Here is a 19752-nt window from a genome sequence, read left to right as displayed (position 1 = left end):
CCCTAGCTCACCAGAGGCCCTACCACTCCTTACTGTTTAAAATTACCCGTTTTAAACATTATACCTAATTGGTCCCTCATGACAGGTATAAATGCCCTGCTTGGGGAATGCATTGTTTGAAGAATATTTTGCTGCGTTTGGAGAAAAGAGCTAAGCTGGCTGGAGTCTGATACTGGAGCATGGTAAGGGTAGGTGGGGTAGTCATGAGTAGACAACATAAAATACCAAAGAATGTCAAGGAGCATGAAATAGAAGATATGATGGGGAGGGATCAGTAAATGGCTTTGTATACTGTAATAATTTTGCCTCATTCTAAGCTGATCACATCACTCTTGCTTTTGTCCTAGAATGTATGAAACCTAGGCTGGCTGGGAAGATGAAAAATCTCAGGCTACCCTAGTTATGCCCCCTATAGACAAATTATCTTCAGTTCAGCTCAAGTCTCCATTTGGTACCTAACTCTCCTCCAGTTTCCTCCACTCCAGGGAAGGAAGAGAAAGCTACATTTCAGTTAATGGCTACCGAATGGAAAAAAGACACTTGTTCTTATAAAATCCTCATCCTTATGAGAACTTCAAATTCTAGAGTTCATAAATACACACACACATGTGTATGTATACACACACACACACACAAAGTGCTCCAAACAAATATGGGTTAGCTACAGATATACAAGGCCATGGACAAAAATGTTAATATCAACTTGTAACAGTAATTTTAAGAGAATTCTTGGTTTGTTAGGATCAATTGTTTTGTTCTAAGGTTTACCAAAATATCTTTTAATTAGGAATCACAATATTTTCAAATTTATACTATCCATAATTTTAACTATAACCCATATTAGTTGACTCAATATTAGAGTCATGCATTCTATAGAATATCATATACATACATACATACATATAGATCACTAGGAAAAATAGTGTGATTTAGGCACTATTCCTCCCAAGTGTGTTCCATGGAACATTGTTCCATGAGATGATAATAGGTTTCTCTCTCACACACACACACAGACACACACACACATGCACAGAGTGTAATGATTAAACAGGACTGGCAACATAATTTGCAGAGCCCCATGCAAAATGAAAATGTGGATCCCTTTACTTAAAAAATTAAGATGGTAATAGCAGAGCATTAAACCAAGCATGGGTCTCTTCTAAGCATGGGATCCTATGTGACTGCACAAGTTGCATGCCCCTAAAACCAACCTGATTAAATGATTTAAGAAATGCTGGGTTAAAAAATGTTATACAGATTTCATTGCATCAGGACTTCTAAGAGCCTTTTATATGCTAATGTGCATTGTGAACCTTTAGGAGGTACATATACTGTAGACCAGTTCCCAAATATACTTGACCAAACTCTTTTAAAATTATTATAAGGGTCATCTTTAGGACCTGTGTTCCACAGAAGACACATTGTAAAATGCAGCTTAGGCTGTGCAGATAGGTCGCATCTGGTTTAACATCAAGTTGTTAATCATAAATCACATTTGGCATTTCTCCTATATTTGGAATAAGGTAACTAGGGATAACTATAGATGCAAATGGTGGGATTCACTAAATCTACTGTCCAACTGTTTGGTCTTTTGCTACTTGGAAGGTCAATTCAGTGGTCAAACAACCCAAGTGCTTTCTGGGCCACTGTACTAGAGATGGTCTGAGCCATCTTATTTTTTACCCTCTGTCTTGTCAATTCAGAGGAAACAACATCCTTACTTACCATTACCCAGTTCCCAAGAAATGTTGTACTTTTTGCTGGCGCTGTACTTCAACAGACTCAGGGCACTAGAACTGTTCCAGGAGTTATTGGGATTACGACGCAGTGCATTTAGAGCAAATATCAGGTGGAGTCCAGAGCAATCAGCAAAGTTATAAAGTTTGTCTAGAGACCTGGCTGGGAAGAAGCAGAGAAAGGCTTGTAACTTTCAAATCAACATGCCAACAAAAGGAAAATATTAGCTATTACAAAAAGCCTTTCCATGAGATTTCTGCTAATAGGAATTACACAGAGGCTTCCAAAAGGGACTATTACCATTTGGTTTAGGGTACATTTCAAGGCGATTTTCGAAAGCAGCACACACAACTCCAGGTAAGAGTGGAAACTGGCAACCAAGTCTAGTCCATAATATATTTTATTTGTTAACAAAAAGTTGAATTGCTAACCTTTAGAAATGGGAAGATATCACAAACTAGCTAGATTTATAGTTTTTTTCAAAAAATGAGAAAACCTGGCACTGCTGGATCTGTCCTCCTTTATGAAATGATAGGAATATTGTCAGGAGACAAGTCCAGCAAAGATGACTGGCTGGGGAGTCTTAGAAAGTAGCTCAACCTAGCAGCACTTCCAAAAAAAAATTTTCACTCAATTACACATTTCTAATATTTCTGAGAATGGAAGTACCATAGCCACTAATAGAAGTATGTTCATTGTCAGGTTGATCCCAGATACCATGAATGCTATTTACCATATGTCCCACACCCATCCCATTCCTTTATGTCTATTGCCAGCATTCTGGTTCTGGCTCTCATTTCTACTTGCGTGAATTATCACAAGAATGTACTTGCCTATCTACTTCTAGATTCTTCCCAGACTGCCAGATTCATCTTCTCCTAATCAATTTCATTAGTTTCACTTACTCCTCAAAACCTTAGTCAATTTTCAAGACCTTTGTTTTTTTTAGTTCAAGGCCTCTACAACTGAACCATAGCTTTTCCCCCAATTTCAAGCCTCTCTATTATTGTCAAAGAATTCTTTGTGGGTGTCATCCAGTTCTACTTATTATAGAATCCCCTGCCCCACTGGCCTTTGCTCTGATTATTCTCATTTGTCATGCCTTTTTTCCCCCTCTTTTAAACACATCCAGATTTTACTTGTCCTTTTATACAGTTTCACAAAATATGGACGACATGATTTTAGGTGGCATGCAGATTAAAAAAAAAATTTAGGTTAATAATTATGTACAGGAGTTTACATTATCCTAGTGTTCATTATCCAAATCCCTAGAGCTGGGTTTCTCAAATGGGATTCTGTGGAATACCATAAGATGTCATTAGGGGGTTCTGCAAAAGATGACACAGAGTAACCAAGGTGCTCCATTAGCAGCTGTTACAGGTCTTTCAGTCCTACAAAGCAGGACCATGATCATTTGGTTGAATCCATTATCAGTTTTTGAAGTGGGATATAGGGTTGCTGCCATTTTTATCTCCACATATGTATGAGAAAGTGTTTTTTAAGATGCATCAAGAAAAAGGATGGAAATTGTCTCATTTTAGTTGAAAAGAAAATCCATGGGAACTTTTCTCACATTGAACCCAGAATCAACTAGGCAACAACAACAAACGGCATAGGTTTCACATTAAAGAAATACACGTAATTATTTTAAAAAATATATAAACTTATTTATTTTTAGTTCTAAAATAACAATTAAAATTAAAATGCATTTTAGGCCTATTAAAATGATCATGAAACCAACACATGTGTATACTGATCTTATAATCATCTACATAATCCTGACCATGCTACTCAGTAAGAAAATGGTTTTCTCAAAGTCTCATAGAAAATGTTGTCTTAGACTACTAATTTTACTCATATTGCTTTGACACATAGTTTTAGTAAATTTACTATTCAATACTGTTAATTTATTTTCATATTGAAAACATTAACATAAATTCATAAACTTTATTAAATAAACCTAACAAGCCTACCTTTAGAAAAATTATACCCCATTTTGGCTTAAACCAGTTAACAAAAACATATTATGTTTGCCTTATAATTTTTCAAATTCATAAAAAGGAATAAAGGGATTAATTTCAAGAAAGAAAGTTAACTACTTTTTCTTTCTTTTCTAGAAAGGTTTCTTCTAGAGAAAGTCATTTTCAGTTTTAAACAGGAAGGAAAAACCCTAAGCTTGCAGGTTACCATATATCACATACAATACCTTAATAACATTTATATGATAGAAATTTGTGGTAATGCTTTTAGCCTTACTTGGGTAAGGTACCAAAAAGTCAAGTAGTACATTTTAAAAAGGAAAAACTGAAGTTTCTTCTATCTATACAACTGACCTTTGTGGGGAGGGGGAATGTATGAAAGAAGAGACAAAAATGTCAGCCAAACTAAACAGATTCTCAGGAAAATATCACTCTATTTAAAAGAGCATTGGCAATTATTATTGGATTATAATATCTACAACTAAATGATTACACTGACATACCATGAGATTTAGCTATAATTTTTATCCAAAAGTTCCCTGACACTTGAGACTATTTCAAGTTTCTCTGATATATAAAAAGTTTGAGAAGGCTGTCCTAGAGTTAAAGGATGCATAGGAAAATAAAGGTAATCCTAACACTAACATATTCACTGTTGAGCTGAGAAATGACTTACACATTCCTTCCACTTGGCAATATCCTCACTAAGCAAATCAATGATGTTGTAAATTTCTCCAATATAAGACAAACCCAGTACAAATCTGTGGGAAAGCCAAGTTTCTGAGCAAAAGACGCAGGATTTTGTGAGATCAATGAAAATAATGTTTGATAATTGCTTAAATCACATGCAAATCCACTAATAAATAATGATCTAGAAGAATTTTATCAGTTAACTGAACAAGAGAAAACTCACAAGAGTGATAACAAAATAGGTTGCTCAAAAATATTTTGAATATTAAAAGATCAATGAGGTCTACTTTGATGTTTTTTAATATTTATGATTGTGCACAAAAGTTAAATTATTTTATCAGAAAAATAACGTTCAGTTAAATATCATTTGGTTCATTCAAAGTGTTCATAGTTGCAATAATAGCTCATAATTTGTTAAGTATACAATGAAATACATTTATTTTCATAATTTTTAGTTTTATTTATAAACTAAAACCTTAAACTTTTGCATCAAAATTTCTTATGAATGATGCTCTTTTTAGGTAGATTAATCCCCTTTAAGCGGTCTTTTTCTAGATCTGATTATCTCCATATAATGAGGATGTTCTGCATTTGTTTCATGTGTAATAGAAAAATATATATCAAATGCAAAAGCATATCAAACCTGTGATTTCATGGATTTGATAGTTTAAAACAAGGAAAATAGTATTTACCAAAAAAGTGTCAGTATAAAGAAAAGTGTGGAAAAATAACAATATAGACAGTTTGTTAATATGGTAAAAATTGAAAACCAGAGTGCTAGAAGTTTGGGAAATATTTTGTGAAGGATAAGTTTAAGTCTTGCCCCCTCCATGAAGCCATTCCTCAGTGAAGACACCAGTCTCCCTACAGTGACCTCAACCTTCTTTAAACTCAGGGTTTATGCCATTTGTTGGCATCTGAGTGCCTCGTGACATCTTCTGTGACATTGTCTTATCTTGGGTTACCTCCTGATTTAGTCACTTCTCCAGAGTGAATGGCTTGTTTACCCAGTTAAACTGTCAAGTTCCTTAAGACTGGTACTATATCTCATTATATCCTTCACAGCATCTATCAGAGAACAATTTCCTGCCTTAAAATCGTGCTTAGAAGTTCACACAGCCCAAACCCTGTTTGTTGCATAAAAATCATCTAGTAAGAATGTGAAAGTTCCCAATGAAAGATATGTCTAATAATTAATATTGCTAGTTCAAGAAGTATACCCTACAGTTTATTTAAAAATCACATATGTTTTGAATATAGAGCATTTAGTAGTTGCTCAACAAATGTAATCTTCCTTGCAACATCTGCTGTCAGGTTCCATCCAAGCAAGCAGATACTTAAAGACGACTTCTACTCTCTCCACCAGAGGGTGCCAATGCCTCTATATCCTATAGTCAGGTTGTCTTGGCATTTCATAGGAACAGAACTTTAAGGAGCCTTGTCTAGCAGGCAGTTAAAGATAAGGAGCTAGGGTCTGAGGCAGATGCAAGAGAGAGGCTTGGGAGTCATCTATGTAGTGCTGAGATAGTTGATGTTGTGAAAGTTCTGGGACTTTTGAAGGACAAAATGGCAGGACAAAACCTTAAGAAATGTCCACATATAAAGGTCAGGAAGAAGAAAAAAGGAGGGGAGGACAAAGAAGAAGGAGGAAAATCAGAAATATATAATTAAGGAACCCCAAAGAAGACAGTTTCAAGGAGGCACTGGTAAGTGACAGTAGATGTTGGTAAGAAATTGAGGAGAAAAAGGAGAAAGGGGAAGTAAATTTATTATGGTTAATCAAAAAATGAGATTAGAGTCTCGATTTAGGCTGGGGTGTGAACTTAAAGAATTAGTGGTAGAGAAAAAAGAATAGACTCTGGTACATTGAACTTGCTTTTTGAAGTTCTGTGGCAACAAAAGGAAAAAAAGAAACAAAATAGTAACTTGAGTAGTACCAGAGATAGGCTAAATTTTAAAAATCAAGAACCAAGACTGCAATCTGTCAAAAGCCATTTTTTCAACGAGGCTAATCTCAGCTCTATAATACAAATGCATAAGGTCAATGAATTCACACTAAGATATAAATGATGGGCATTTTCCTTAGTTTCCTCAGCACTTGGCACTTTAACACTAAAATAGGCAAATAACAATCCAACAAACAAAAAAATCTCCCGTTAATCTAAGCAACTAGATAGCTGGGATTTCAAGCAGGATTCATTCATTTATTCAACAAATATTTTCTGAGCACCTACTATGTGCCAGGAAATATTATAGTCTCCAGGGTTGTAGCTATGAATAAAACAGAAAATAGGTCCTTGCCCCATGGAGTTTACCTCTAATGTGGCTGTAGTGGGGGCTGATGGAGTCTGTAAAGCAGGGAAGGGGGTAGTAGAACCAATGGGGGTGGTACGCTATTTTAAATAAGCCTCATTGATAAGATAACATTTGAGGAGAGACCCAATGGAGGTTAGGGAGCAAGTCAAGGGGATAACTATGGAAAGAATTCCAGGCAGAGGGTATAGTAAAGGCAAAAGTCTGAGACAGGTATGAGACTGATGATTGTGAAGAACAGCAATGGGGCCAGTGTGGCTACCCAAGAATGAAAGTAAGGGAGAGAAATAGGAGATGAGGTCAAGTGGCAGCACGGTCAGATTGTGTAGTGCCTTATTGGCCATTGTAAGGACCTTGGCTCTTATCCTAAATGACACAGGAAATGAATGGATATTTGTTTGTTTGTTTTAAATTTTATTTATTTATTTTTATTGGCTGTGTTGAGTCTTCCTTACTGTGCACAGGCTTTCTCTAGTTGCGGTGAACGGGGGCTACTCTTCCCTGAGGTGCTTGGGCTTCTCATTGCAGTGGCTTCTCTTGCTGTGGAGCACGGGCTCTAGGTGTGTGGGCTTAGTAGTTGTGGCACTTGGGCTCAGTAGTTTGGCTCGCAGGCTCTAGAACTTAGGCTCAGTAGTTGTGGTGCATGTAGGATCTTCCTGGACCAGGGATCGAACCCGTGTCCCCTGCATTGGCAGGTGGATTCTTAACCATTGAGCCACTAGGGAAGTCCCACTGGATGGTTCTGAACATGACCAGATTCACATTTTAAAAGCATGACCCTGGCTGCTGAGCCAAAAAGAGACTGCAGGGTGAATAGAAAGCAAAGGTGAGAGCGAGGAAAGTAGCTGGACTTCTATAGTCATAATTCAGGCTAGAGATCATAGCGGCTTGGACCAGGGTGGCAGCAGCAGAGTAGTGGAAGTGGTTGCGTTCCTGGGATATTTTAAAGGTAGAAGATTTGCTGAAGATTGGATATGGAGTATGAGGGGAAAAAAAGAGTCGAGGAAAATTCAAGCTTTTGACTTGAGCAACAGAAAGATGAACTTGACATTTAAGAAAGAGGTGTAAGTCATCACCCATCATTGGGAGTTGATCTCCCTGTGTTATGCAGATGACTTAGAGGGCTGGGATAAGGAGGGTGGGAGGGAGTGGCAGGAGGGAGGAGATATGGGGATATATGTATAAATACAGCTGATTCACTTTGGTGTACCTCAAAAACTGGCACAACAGTGTAAAGCAATTATATTCCAATAAAGAGCTTAAAAAATAAAATAATATAAAACAAAAAGAAAGAAAGAAGTGTAGAAGATTGGGAGATGGAAGGAAGGGAAGGCAAAGATCAGAATTTTGGTTCTGGCTACATTAAGTCTGAGATGCCTAATTGACATATAAGTGAAGAATTTGAGTGGTCAGAATATACAAATCCTGAGTTAAGGGGAGATGTTTTGACTGAAGATATAAATCTGGTCAAGCAAAACATTTTGAAAGGTTGGGAGTAGAGAGCTATAAAGGAGGGAGAGTGGAACTGTCATTGGGATTTTCTGATTTACAGATAACCTCTGTCCTCAAAGCAGCGTATCCCAGCCCCTATTAATTTTACAGGAACAATGAATATTTTCTTAAGCTTATGTAAAATGCTGTATGAACCAAACTTATAGATGTGGACTTATCCCTCACTTCCTAACTGATAGCCACCTCTAAACTCCTCTTCTATGGAAATTATGGAGGCACAAGTGTCACCTGGGAATTAAATGTGATTTGCTAAGTAATTTTGGCTTCCAATTTGTGCTTCCTCAGAATTCTGTCAAGATGAGGCATGAAAGTCTCTTCATAATTCGACACCTAGGAAGTCATCCCAGTATTAACCCTACCCCAAACAGGCCCCTTTCCATTAAGTGCTTTTTTTCTTTGGAAGGGTTGGGTAGGGCAGGAGGTAGCTGCCTCAGAGGATGTCAAAGTATCAATTGAGCTCTGCTCAAGTATGTCCTATTTCTACATTTTGTTTTTCATGTGATTTGATAATCTGTTCATATTCTCATGTGCTCATAATTATAATAAGCTGACAATACTCTGTTGATCTCAGCACCAATTTCCCCTTATGCAGTTCAGTACTGTCCTCAAAGAGCTAAGAGTAAGAAACACGTCTAAATCCTTAGCCACATAGAAAAAGCACTCTCCCTTCACATGAAGTTTTCAAAAGCACAAAATAGTTACCAAGGGGTATACTTGTCCTTTTTGCCAATTTAGAAATGAATAAGATTGGGCTGAGTCCTTAAAACAAATAAACTATGTTTTCCACATGATACTCGCTTAAACTTGGCCAAAGAGTTTCTCAAACACTAGTCTGATGAATTTTGGGCTATGTTAGAACTCCTCACCATTCCTTGACAAACCACATTATTCCATGGCTCTCATTGTTCTAAGCTTTCTATCTCTGCCTGGAATAACCTTTCTCTTTTCTTTATTCTTCATAGCTTAGGTCTATGGCTTTCTCTGGGAGGTTTTCCCTGATTCCCCAAGGTAGAGACACTGGGGCTCCCTCCTCTCATCTCTCCCCACTCTTTATTGGCTCCTGTTGCAGCAAGAGACAACCATGCTAGTATTGTTCAGCTCTGTGTCCCTTTCTAAAGACAGACTGGAGCATTTTCCAAAGAGAAGGTACAATGTCTGCTTTTTTTAGCATCCATTTCAGTATCCAATACACAATAAGCCTTAACAAATGTGTGACTCATTTAGGCCCATTCAATATCACCTGCAATCTATCTATACCATATATAAAACCCAACCTGAATTATCATTATTTATTGCAGCAAATTCTCTCTAGATTATGTCTATCACTACATGCTGTTAAATGCATTCAAATAATATACTCATTGCCTTAAGTGTTCTGTTTGGAATGAATAATATTGGGGAGGCATAGGTGACTATTCAACATAAACTGAAAGAACAGAGGAATTTCTAGTGGAAGCCAGGAAAAAAAATGTAAGAGTAAAAACAGAGTGAGATGAACCCTGTACTAACTCTGCCTTTTGTGATTCAGAGAGACATCATCAGTTAGCAGGGAACCATTAGAATTAGTGAGTACAACCAATAAGAAGTGGGGTGTTTTAATTGTAGCTATTAAGAGAGAACAGGTTGAGAAATGCTTTGGAAGAAAAAGGCCATTTCGCAGAGTGAAGATACCTCTAAGCTAAGAGCTAATTTTAATACAAAGAGAAATATCTCCAGTTTAGTCAGGGGAATGAAACCTTAACTAGATTATAAAGAAATTGGTATAAATGTCTATAATTTGACTGAAGCTGCTGAAGGAGAATGAGATTTGGAAAATGTCTATGAATAAAAAGTACAATATTATAGAAGACTCTGGGCTGGAGACTAATTATTGCATTAATCAATTTAACTAGATTAAAGGGAAAACTAAATGCTACTGAGTATAGTAAGACCTTTGGATCCCATCAGAAGTTCACCTAAACAGTGACAGGAAAAGAGTAAAAGAGACACTGACATTATTCAAGAGGCTAAGACTGCTTTTAAGAAACACACCCTTATGAAAATGATTTTAAAAGATGCAAGTAGTATTTCTAGAGGATAGTTTGGAAATATCTATCAAAATTTTAAATGTACATTCCCTGAGACCAATCAAGCCACTGCTAGACATTTTTCCTATATATATATATATATTTTTAAGACCTCTCCAAGTTACATGTACAAAGATTATCATTGCAGCACTTTTTTAAAAAAATGAAGCATAGTTGATTTACAAAGTTGTTTTACAATAATTTCTGGTGTACAACAAAGTGATTCAGATATATATATATATATATATATATATATATATATATATATATATTCTTTCTCATATTCTTTTCCATTACGGTTTATTACAGGATACTGAATATAATTCCCTGTGCTATACAGTAAGACCTTGTTGTTTATCTATTTTATATATAGTAGTTTGTATCTGCTAATCCCAAACTCTCAATTTATCCCCCCCTACCCCCTTTCCCCTTTGGTAACCATAAGTTTGTTTTCTATGTCTGTGAATCCGTCTCTGTTTCGTAAATAAGTTCATTTGTGTCATATTTTAGATTACATATATAAGTGACAGCGTATGGTATTTGTCTTTCTCCTTCTTACTTCACTTAGTATGATAATCTCTAGGTCCATCCATGTTGCTGCAAGTGGCATTACTTCACTCTTTTTAATGGCTGGGTAGTATTCCATTGTGTATATATACCACATCTTTATCCATTCATCTGTCAATGGACATTTAGGTTGCTTCCATGGCTTGGCTATTGTAAATAGTGTAGCACTCTTTTTGATAACCAATAAGTGAAAATAACCCAAATGTCTATCAAATGGGGACTGGTTAACCAAATAATAAAGACTATGTTACAGAAAGAGGTTCCAAATAAGGAAAGGGAGAAGGCTACAAGAAGCCCTGTGGAATTGGATTGGAATTGGAGTTATCAGTATAACTCATGGTTTTTAACATATGTACAGATGAATAGATACAAAAATATAGATGTATATATGGGTGTGTTTAAATACACACACATATATTTCCTATCCATTGAGCAGGCCTCGAAGCAATGATATTCCAGTATCAATGACCACACCTGGTACCCAGATCTTGGTTTTTAAATATCATTCTCTAATAAAAGGAACCAAAGCTCCTTGGAAAAATAGCTGATGCCATAGCTAGATCAGAGAAAATATGAGAGGAGCTAGAACATCTTGTGGTACCAGAAAGTAAGGAAGTGCTCAAAAAATGATGGAGGCATGTTAAAAGAACACAGGAGCCAACCTGAAGGAGCTCCTCACTTTGCCAAAGCTGAGACAATGTGAACAACAAAATAATGGTAGCACTGGATTATAACCCACAGAATAAAATAAATACCCAAAAGTCATTTTGTATAAAGAAATAATTCACTAAATAAATGAAAGGGAAAGGAGGAACAGCTCTTCTTCACAGAATACCTATTAATAAATGTAGAAGAATGGACATAAAAAATTGCCATTAGGCAGTACCTCAGTAATAATTGTTGCAGTCAAGAACCATTGACATGATATGTGAGCATATGATGACGAAAAAAAGATATTTGGGTTGCGTCAAAGCACCTCCCCACAAGATATTCATTAATTACTAAGATAAAATAGTAACTTTACAGAGGAAAACCCTGGCAGATACCAGGTTTATCCTTGTGATCAAAATTAACCGCAGTAAACATATTGACATGAGGTACCCTGACATGAAGCCCTGAAAAGGGTACACATTAGTTTAGTTTAGTGGTATTTCAACTAAAAATATAAAACCTCAGTTTACTCATTAGAAAACATCAGACAAATCCAATTTAAGGGACATTCTACAAAAGAACTGGCCTGAACTCTTCAAAAGGATCAAGATCATGAAAGAGGATGAAAGACTGAAGGATGATCACAGATTAAAAAAGACATGACAAATAAATGCAATGTAGTATACTAGATGGGATCCTAGAACATAAAAAGGATAATAGTGGGGAAACTGGTCAATTATGTAAAAGGGATAGAGGAAAAAAGATGGCGGCGAAGTAGAGGGACGTGGAATGCATCCCTCTACACAGATGCATTGGGAATGCACCGAAGGATGCAATAATTCCCACAGAGAACCAGCTGAACACCAGCAGACGACCTCGGACACCAGAAAGGACCTCAAGGAGCCCGACATAACTGGTAGGGAGGCATCTACGAGGGCTCAAAGAGGGTGAAGCGGCGGAGCTGTGGCAGAAGGGAGGGAGTGAGAAACATATGGAGGGTCCGCAGCGCAGCTTAGCGTTCCCGGACCGAGACGTCGATCCATAGCTAAACAGAGGGTCCGGGAGCAGGAGTGTGGGAACCGGAGAGCTGATTCAGGGTGAGAAACATTGTTGCCAGTAAGGTGACGGACCGAGAGGACAGGAGGGAAGAGGTCAACTGCGAGGAGTGCCTGCCACTGAGAGCTGCCCGGCCATGATGGCGGCTGGAGGCTGCAGGCTCACAGGCGGGCAGGAGGAGCTGTGCGCATAGCCTCTCTCTCTCTTTCGGTGCCTCTGCAACAGGCAATGGAGAGACGCCCTGTGGGCCACCTAAGGCGACCAGGGATAACAAGCACCCTCAGGCACTCGGGCGGGGCTAGATTAAAATCCCTTGGAACGCTGGCAGCAGGGAGGCTGCCAAGAAAAACAACAACAACAACAACAACAACAATAAAAACCCGAGAGAGGCCCAACTCTAAGACTTTCTGTTTACACCTGAGCCACCAGCGTCCCTCTGCAACAGGCACCTCCAAGCCCGAATGAAACAACAGTGTGCCACTGCTCACTCACTCCCAGGAGAAGGAGCCAATATTGCACCCTCTCCCTCCCCACACACCTATGCTTACAAACGAACAATAAAGGAACCTCTGCTGGTCACAGAATAATGCAAAAAAACCCAAGGCGAGGAGAAGGACACTTACAGCTGAGACTCTAAGGAAACAGAAATATTAGTATCAATTGCTATTGAACTGGTCCATTCTGGGATCAGTTCTGGATTTTTTTTTCTTTTTCTCTCTCTTTTTTTTTTTTTTCTTTATTAAATATGATCTTAGCCCTAAGGGATCTACAAGTTTTATAACATAATTTTTTAATGATATTTTTTATTCTTTTTTTTTTTTGTCTTTCTATATACTTCTATCTCTAGCTAAGTTTTTGGTAGTATGGACAATATATCTCTCATACTTTCCTTTCATCCCTATCTTTTATACATTTCTATTCCTTTCTTTTTATTTCCATAATTCCAACCACACTATGCTCTTCTGTTCCCCTTTCTTCCAGCCATTTTAAGTTTATTTTATCTTAACATACCTATAAGCAACACTATCGATCTGCTCAGACTCCTTGCTCTATTCTCCAGATGACGCACCACCTTGGTATTTAATATTAGGTTTTTGTCTTTATCTTAGTTCTTAGTACAGTTGTCTAATTACATTCTGAGAATCTCCATTCTCTCTGGTAGTACTCTGGCTCTTTTCTATATTTGATCCTAGCTTACAAAATCTCCCTGGATTAATGTTTGTAAGTGTAAGGTGTTATTTATTTGTTTGTTTGCTTTTGCTTTTGTCTCTGATTTGTTCTGTTTCAGTTGTCAATTTCTGTTGGGTTTCTCTCTGAATATCTGACAGCACACTGGGGTTCTGTCAGGTCTTTCTAGAGCCTTATGTCCTAATGGATTCAGTAATTGTGTGTCTTATACATGTATGTGTTTCCTAGACTTAATATTTGCTTAATCCAATACTTGGACATTAGTCTGAGGCTTGGACAGTCTTCTATAAACACCTCTATTGCCAGGACAAGCAACCCCAAAAGTTTGGACAATAATGAGGAAACAAAGAAACACCATGCAGACAAAGGAGCAGGAAAAAAACCCACAAGACCAAATAAATGAGGAGGAAATAGGAAAAATGCCTGAAAAAGAATTTAGAGTAATGATAGTAAAAATGATACAAAATCGCGATAACAAATTAGAGAAAGTACAAGAAACAGTTCATAAGAACTCAGAAAAACAAACAGCAATGGATAACAAAATAACTGAAATTAAAAATACTCTAGATGCTATAACCAGCAGAATGACTGAGGCAGAAGAACGAATAAGTGAGTTGGAAGATAGCATGGGGGAAATAAACACCACAGAGCAGGAAAAAGAAAAAAGAATAAAAAGATTAGAAGACAGTCTCAGAGACCTCAGTGATAACATTAAGCGTACCAACATTCGAATTATAGGCATCCCAGAAGAAGAAGAAAACAAGAAAGGGTCTGAGAAAATATTTGAAGAGGTTATAGTGGAAAACTTCCCCAACATGGGAAAGGAAATAATTAACCAAGTCCAAGAAGCACAGAGAGTCCCATACAGAATAAACCCAAGGAGAAATACACCAAGACACATATTAATCAAACTAACGACAATTAAACACAAAGAAAAAATATTAAAAGCAGCAAGAGAAAAGCAACAAAGAACATATAAGGGAAAAGCCATAAGGATAACAGCTGACCTTTCTGCAGAAACTCTGCAGGCCAGAAGGGAATGGCAGGATATCCTGAAAGTCCTGAAAGAGAGAAACCTACAGCCAAGAATACTCTACCCAGCAAGAATCTCATTCAGATTTGAGGGAGAAATCAAAAGCTTTTCAGACAAGCAAAAGTTAAGAGAATTCAGCACCACTAAACCAGCCTTACAACAAGTGCTAAAGGAACTTCTCTAAGTAGGAAACACAAGAAAAGGAAAACACCTACAAATACAAACCCAAAACAATTAAGAAAATGGTAATTGGAACACACATGTCAATAATCACTTTAAATGTAAATGGATTAAATGCTCCAACCAAAAGACACAGACTGGCTGAATGGATACAAAAACAAGACCCTTCTATATGCTGCCTACAAGAAACCCACTTCAGACCAAGGGATACATATAGACTGAAAGTAAAGGGATGGAAAAAGGTATTCCATGCAAATGGAAGTCAAAAGAAAGCTGGAGTAGCATTACTCATATCAGACACATTAGACTTGAAAGTAAAGACTATTAAAAGAGACAAGGAAGGACACTACATAATGATCTAAGGGATCCATCCAAGAAGAACATATCACAATGGTAAATATCTATGCCCCCAACATAGGAGCACCTCAATACATAAGGCAAATGCTAACAGCTATAAAAGGGGACATTGACAGTAACACAATAATAGTGGGAGACTTGAACACCCCACTTACATCAATGGACAGATCATCCAAACAGAAAATAAATAAAGACACACAAGCTTTAAATGACACATTAGACCAGCTCGACTTAATTGATATTTATAGGACATTCCATCCAAAAATGACAGACTACACTTTCTTCTCAAGTGCACATGGAACATTTTCCAGGATAGATCACATCTTGGGTCACAAATCAAACCTCAGCAAATTCAAGAAAATTGAAATCATATCAAGCATCTTCTCAGACCACAATGCCATGAGACTAGATATCAATTACAGGAAAAAAACTGCAAAAAATACAAACACATGGAGGCTAAACAATTCACTCTTAAACAACCAAGAAATCACTTAAGAAATCAAAGAGGATATAAAAAAAAACTAGAAACAAATGACAACGAAAACACAACAACCCAAAACCTATGGGATGCAGCAAAAGCAGTTCTAAGAGGGAAGTTTATAGCAATACAGTCCTACCTTAAGAAACAAGAAAATTATCGAATAAACAACTTAACCTTACACCTAAAACAACTAGAGAAAGAAGAACAAAGAAACCCCAAAGTGAGCGGAAGGAAAGAAATCATAAAGATCAGAGCAGAAATAAATGAAAAAGAAAGGAAGGAAACCATAGCAAAAATAAATAAAACTAAAAGTTGCCTCTTTGAGAAGATTAACAAAATTGATAAACCATTAGTCAGACTCATCAAGAAAAAAAGGGAGAAGATGCAAATCAACAGAATTAGAAATGAAAAAGGAGAAGTCACAACGGACACCTCAGAAATACAAAACATCATGAGAGACTACTACAAGCAACTATATGCCAATCAGTTGGATAACCTGGAAGAAATGGATACATTCTTAGAAAAATACAATCTTCCAAGACTGAACCAGGAAGAAATAGAAACCATGAACAGACCAATCACAAGTACAGAAATTGAGGCAGTGATTAAAAATCTCCCAACACACAAAAGCCCAGGACCAGATGGGTTCACGGGCGAATTCTATCAAACATTTCGAGAAGAGTTAACACCTATCCTTCTCAAACTCTTCCAAAATATTGCAGAAGGCAGAACACTCCCAAACTCATTCTACCAGGCTACCATCACCCTGATACCAAAACCAGGCAAAGATGTCACAAAAAAAGAAAACTACAGACCAATATCACTGATGAATATAGATGCAAAAATCCTCAACAAAATACTAACTAACAGACTCCAACAGCACATTAAAAAAATCATACACCATGATCAAGTGGGGTTTATCCCTGGGATGCAAGGATTCTTCAATAGATGCAAATCAAACAATGTGATACATCATATCAACAATTTGAAGGATAAAAAGCATATGATCATCTCAATGGATGTAGAAAAAGCTTTTGACAAAGTTCAACATCCATTTATGATAAAAGCTCTCCAGAAAATGGGCAGAGAAGGAAATTACCTCAACATAATAAAAGCCATATATGAGAAACCAAAAGCCAACATTGTTCTCAATGGGGAAAAACTGGAAGAATTCCCTCTAAGGACAGGAACAAGACAAGGGTGTCCACTCTCACCATTATTATTCAACATAGTTTTGGAAGTTTTAGCCACAGCAATCAGAGAAGAAAAAGAAATCAAAGGAATGCAAGTTGAAAAAGAAGTAAAATTGTCACTCTTTGCAGATGACATGATATTATATATAGAAAACCCTAAAGACTCTACCAGAAAACTGCTAGCACTAATTGATGAGTTTAGTAAAGTAGCAGGATACAAAATTAATGCACAGAAATCTCTTGCATTCCTATACACTAACAACGGGAGAGCAGAAAGAGAAATTAAGGAAACTCTCCCATTCACCATTGCAACAAAAAGAATAAAATAACTAGGAATAAACCTGCCTAAGGAGGCAAAAGATCTGTATGCAGAAAACTTTAAGACATTGATGAAAGAAATCAAAGACGACACAAACAGATGGAGGGACATACCATGTTCCTGGATTGGAAGAATCAACATTGTGAAAATGACTGTACTACCAAAAGCAATTTACAGATTCAATGCAATTCCGATCAAATTACCAGTGGCATTTTTCACAGAAGTAGAGCAAGAAATCTTACAATTTGTATGGAAACACAAAAACCCCGAATAGCCAAAGCAATCTTGAGAAGGAAAGATGGAGTTGGTGGAATCAGGCTTCCTGACTTCAAACTATACTACAAGGCCATAGTGATCAAGACAATATGGTACTGGCACAAAAATAGAAAGGAAGATCAACGGAATAGAGTAGAGAACTCAGAAGTAAGCCCAAACACATATGGGCACCTTATCTTTGACAAAGGAGGCATGAATATACAATGGAAAAAAGACAGCCTCTTCAATAAGTGGTGCTGGGAAAATTGGACAGCAACATGTAAAAGAATGAAATTAGAACACTTCCTAACACCATACACAAAAATAAACTTCAAATGGATTAAAGACCTAAAGGTAAGGCCAGACACTATAAAACTCCTAGAGGGAAACATAGGCAGAACACTCTATGACATCCATCAAAGCAAGATCCTTTTTGACCCACCTCCTAGAATCACGGAAATCAAATCAAGAATAAACAAATGGGACCTCATGAAACTTAAAAGCTTTTGCACAGCGAAAGAAACCATAAACAAGACTAAAAGGCAACCCTCAGAATGGGAAAAGATAATTGCCAACGAAGCAACAGACAAAGGATTAACCTCCAAAATATACAAGCAGCTCATGAAGCTGAATACCAAAAAAGCAAATAACCCAATCCACAAATGGGCAGAAGACCTAAATAGACATTTCTCCAAAGAAGACATACAGATGGCCAACAAACACATGAAAAGATGCTCAACATCACTCATCATCAGAGAAATGCAAGTCAAAGCCACAATGAGGTATCACCTCACACCAATCAGAATGGCCATCATCACAAAATCTGGAAACGACAAATGTTGGAGAGGGTGTGGAGAAAAGGGAACTCTCCTGCACTGTTGGTGGGAATGTAAGTTGGTACAGCCACTATGGAAAACAATTTGGAGGTTCCTTAAAAAACTACAAATAGAATTACCATATGATCCAGTCATCCCACTCCTGGGCATATACCCAAAGAAAACCATAATCCCAAAAGAAACTTGTACCATAATGTTTATTGCAGCACTCTTTACAATAGCCAGGACATGGAAGCAACCTAAATGCCCATCAACAAATGAATTGTTAAAGAAGATGTGGCATATATATACAATGGAATATTACTCAGCTATAAAAAGGGATGAGATGGAGCTATATGTAATGAGGTGGATAGAACTACAGTCTGTCATACAGAGTGAAGTAAGTCAGAAAGAGAAGGACAAATATTGTATGCTAACTCACATATACGGAATCTAAAAATGGTACTGATGAAGTCAGTGACAAGAACATGGACGCAGATGCAGAGAATGGACTGGAGAACTCGAGGTTTGGGAGGGGGCGGGGGGTCTAGGGGAAGCTGAGACGAAGCGAGAGAGTAGCACAGACATATATATACTACCAATTGTAAAATAGATAGTCAGTGGGAAGTTGTATAACAAAGGGAGTCCAACTCGAGGATGGAAGATGCCTTAGAGGACTGGGGCTGGGAGGGTGGGGGGGACTCAGCAGGGGGGGGAGTCAGGAAGGGAGGGAATATGGGGATATGTGTATAAAAACAGATGATTGAACTTGGTGTACCCCCCAAAAATAATAAATAAATAAAATTAAATTAAAAAAAATAAAGTCAATAATGTTAAACAAACAAACAAAAAGAGCTAATACATAATAAAATATACATTTAACACTTAAAAAAATATGTAAAAGGCCTACAGGTTAGTTCATAGTATTGCATCAATGTTAATTTTCTTGTTTCTATAATTATACAATAGTTATGTCAAATATTAACATTAGGGGAAACTGGATGAAGAGCATATAAAAACCCTATGAACTATATATGAATTATGAATTTATAAAATTTGATGGACTTTTCCATAAACCTAAAAAATTTCAATATAAAAATTTTTAAAAAGAACAAAGGGCACTGCCCCACCCACCAGTAGGCCTGTGCCTTAAGACCTCCTGAGCCCACAGAAGCCTCAGACTTGGCCCTACCCACCAGAAGGTCCAGGACCCAGCCCCCAATAGCAGTACACTAGCACCAGCTCCAGGAACCCCAGGCCCTTCAGCCAGAGACCCCAGGACATAGCTCCATCCACCAGTGGGTCAGCATTATCCCCAGGACCCAGCCTCATACACCAGCGGGTAGGCACCAGCCCCACG

At 37.4% G+C, this 19752-nt stretch overlaps 1 protein-coding gene across 3 annotated transcripts in view; it reads right to left on the bottom strand.

The window, feature by feature from the left end:
- HPSE2 (heparanase 2 (inactive)) overlaps positions 1–19752 on the bottom strand; it is a 748913-nt gene that overhangs the window by 279821 nt on the left and 449340 nt on the right. The window contains exon 4 of one of the 3 annotated variants that reach the window (XM_057737262.1): positions 1726–1899. The exons of the other annotated variants lie outside the window; for them this stretch is intronic. Coding sequence (XP_057593245.1) covers positions 1726–1899 — 174 coding nt within the window. The remainder of the gene's footprint in view (positions 1–1725; positions 1900–19752) is intronic. 3 annotated transcript variants of the gene reach the window in all.

This window comes from Hippopotamus amphibius, chromosome 5 (assembly GCF_030028045.1).
Source record: "Hippopotamus amphibius kiboko isolate mHipAmp2 chromosome 5, mHipAmp2.hap2, whole genome shotgun sequence".
NCBI lineage: Eukaryota > Metazoa > Chordata > Mammalia > Artiodactyla > Hippopotamidae > Hippopotamus > Hippopotamus amphibius.
Note: the sequence above shows the minus strand (reverse complement) of the source record. Positions and strands in the feature narration are given on the sequence as shown.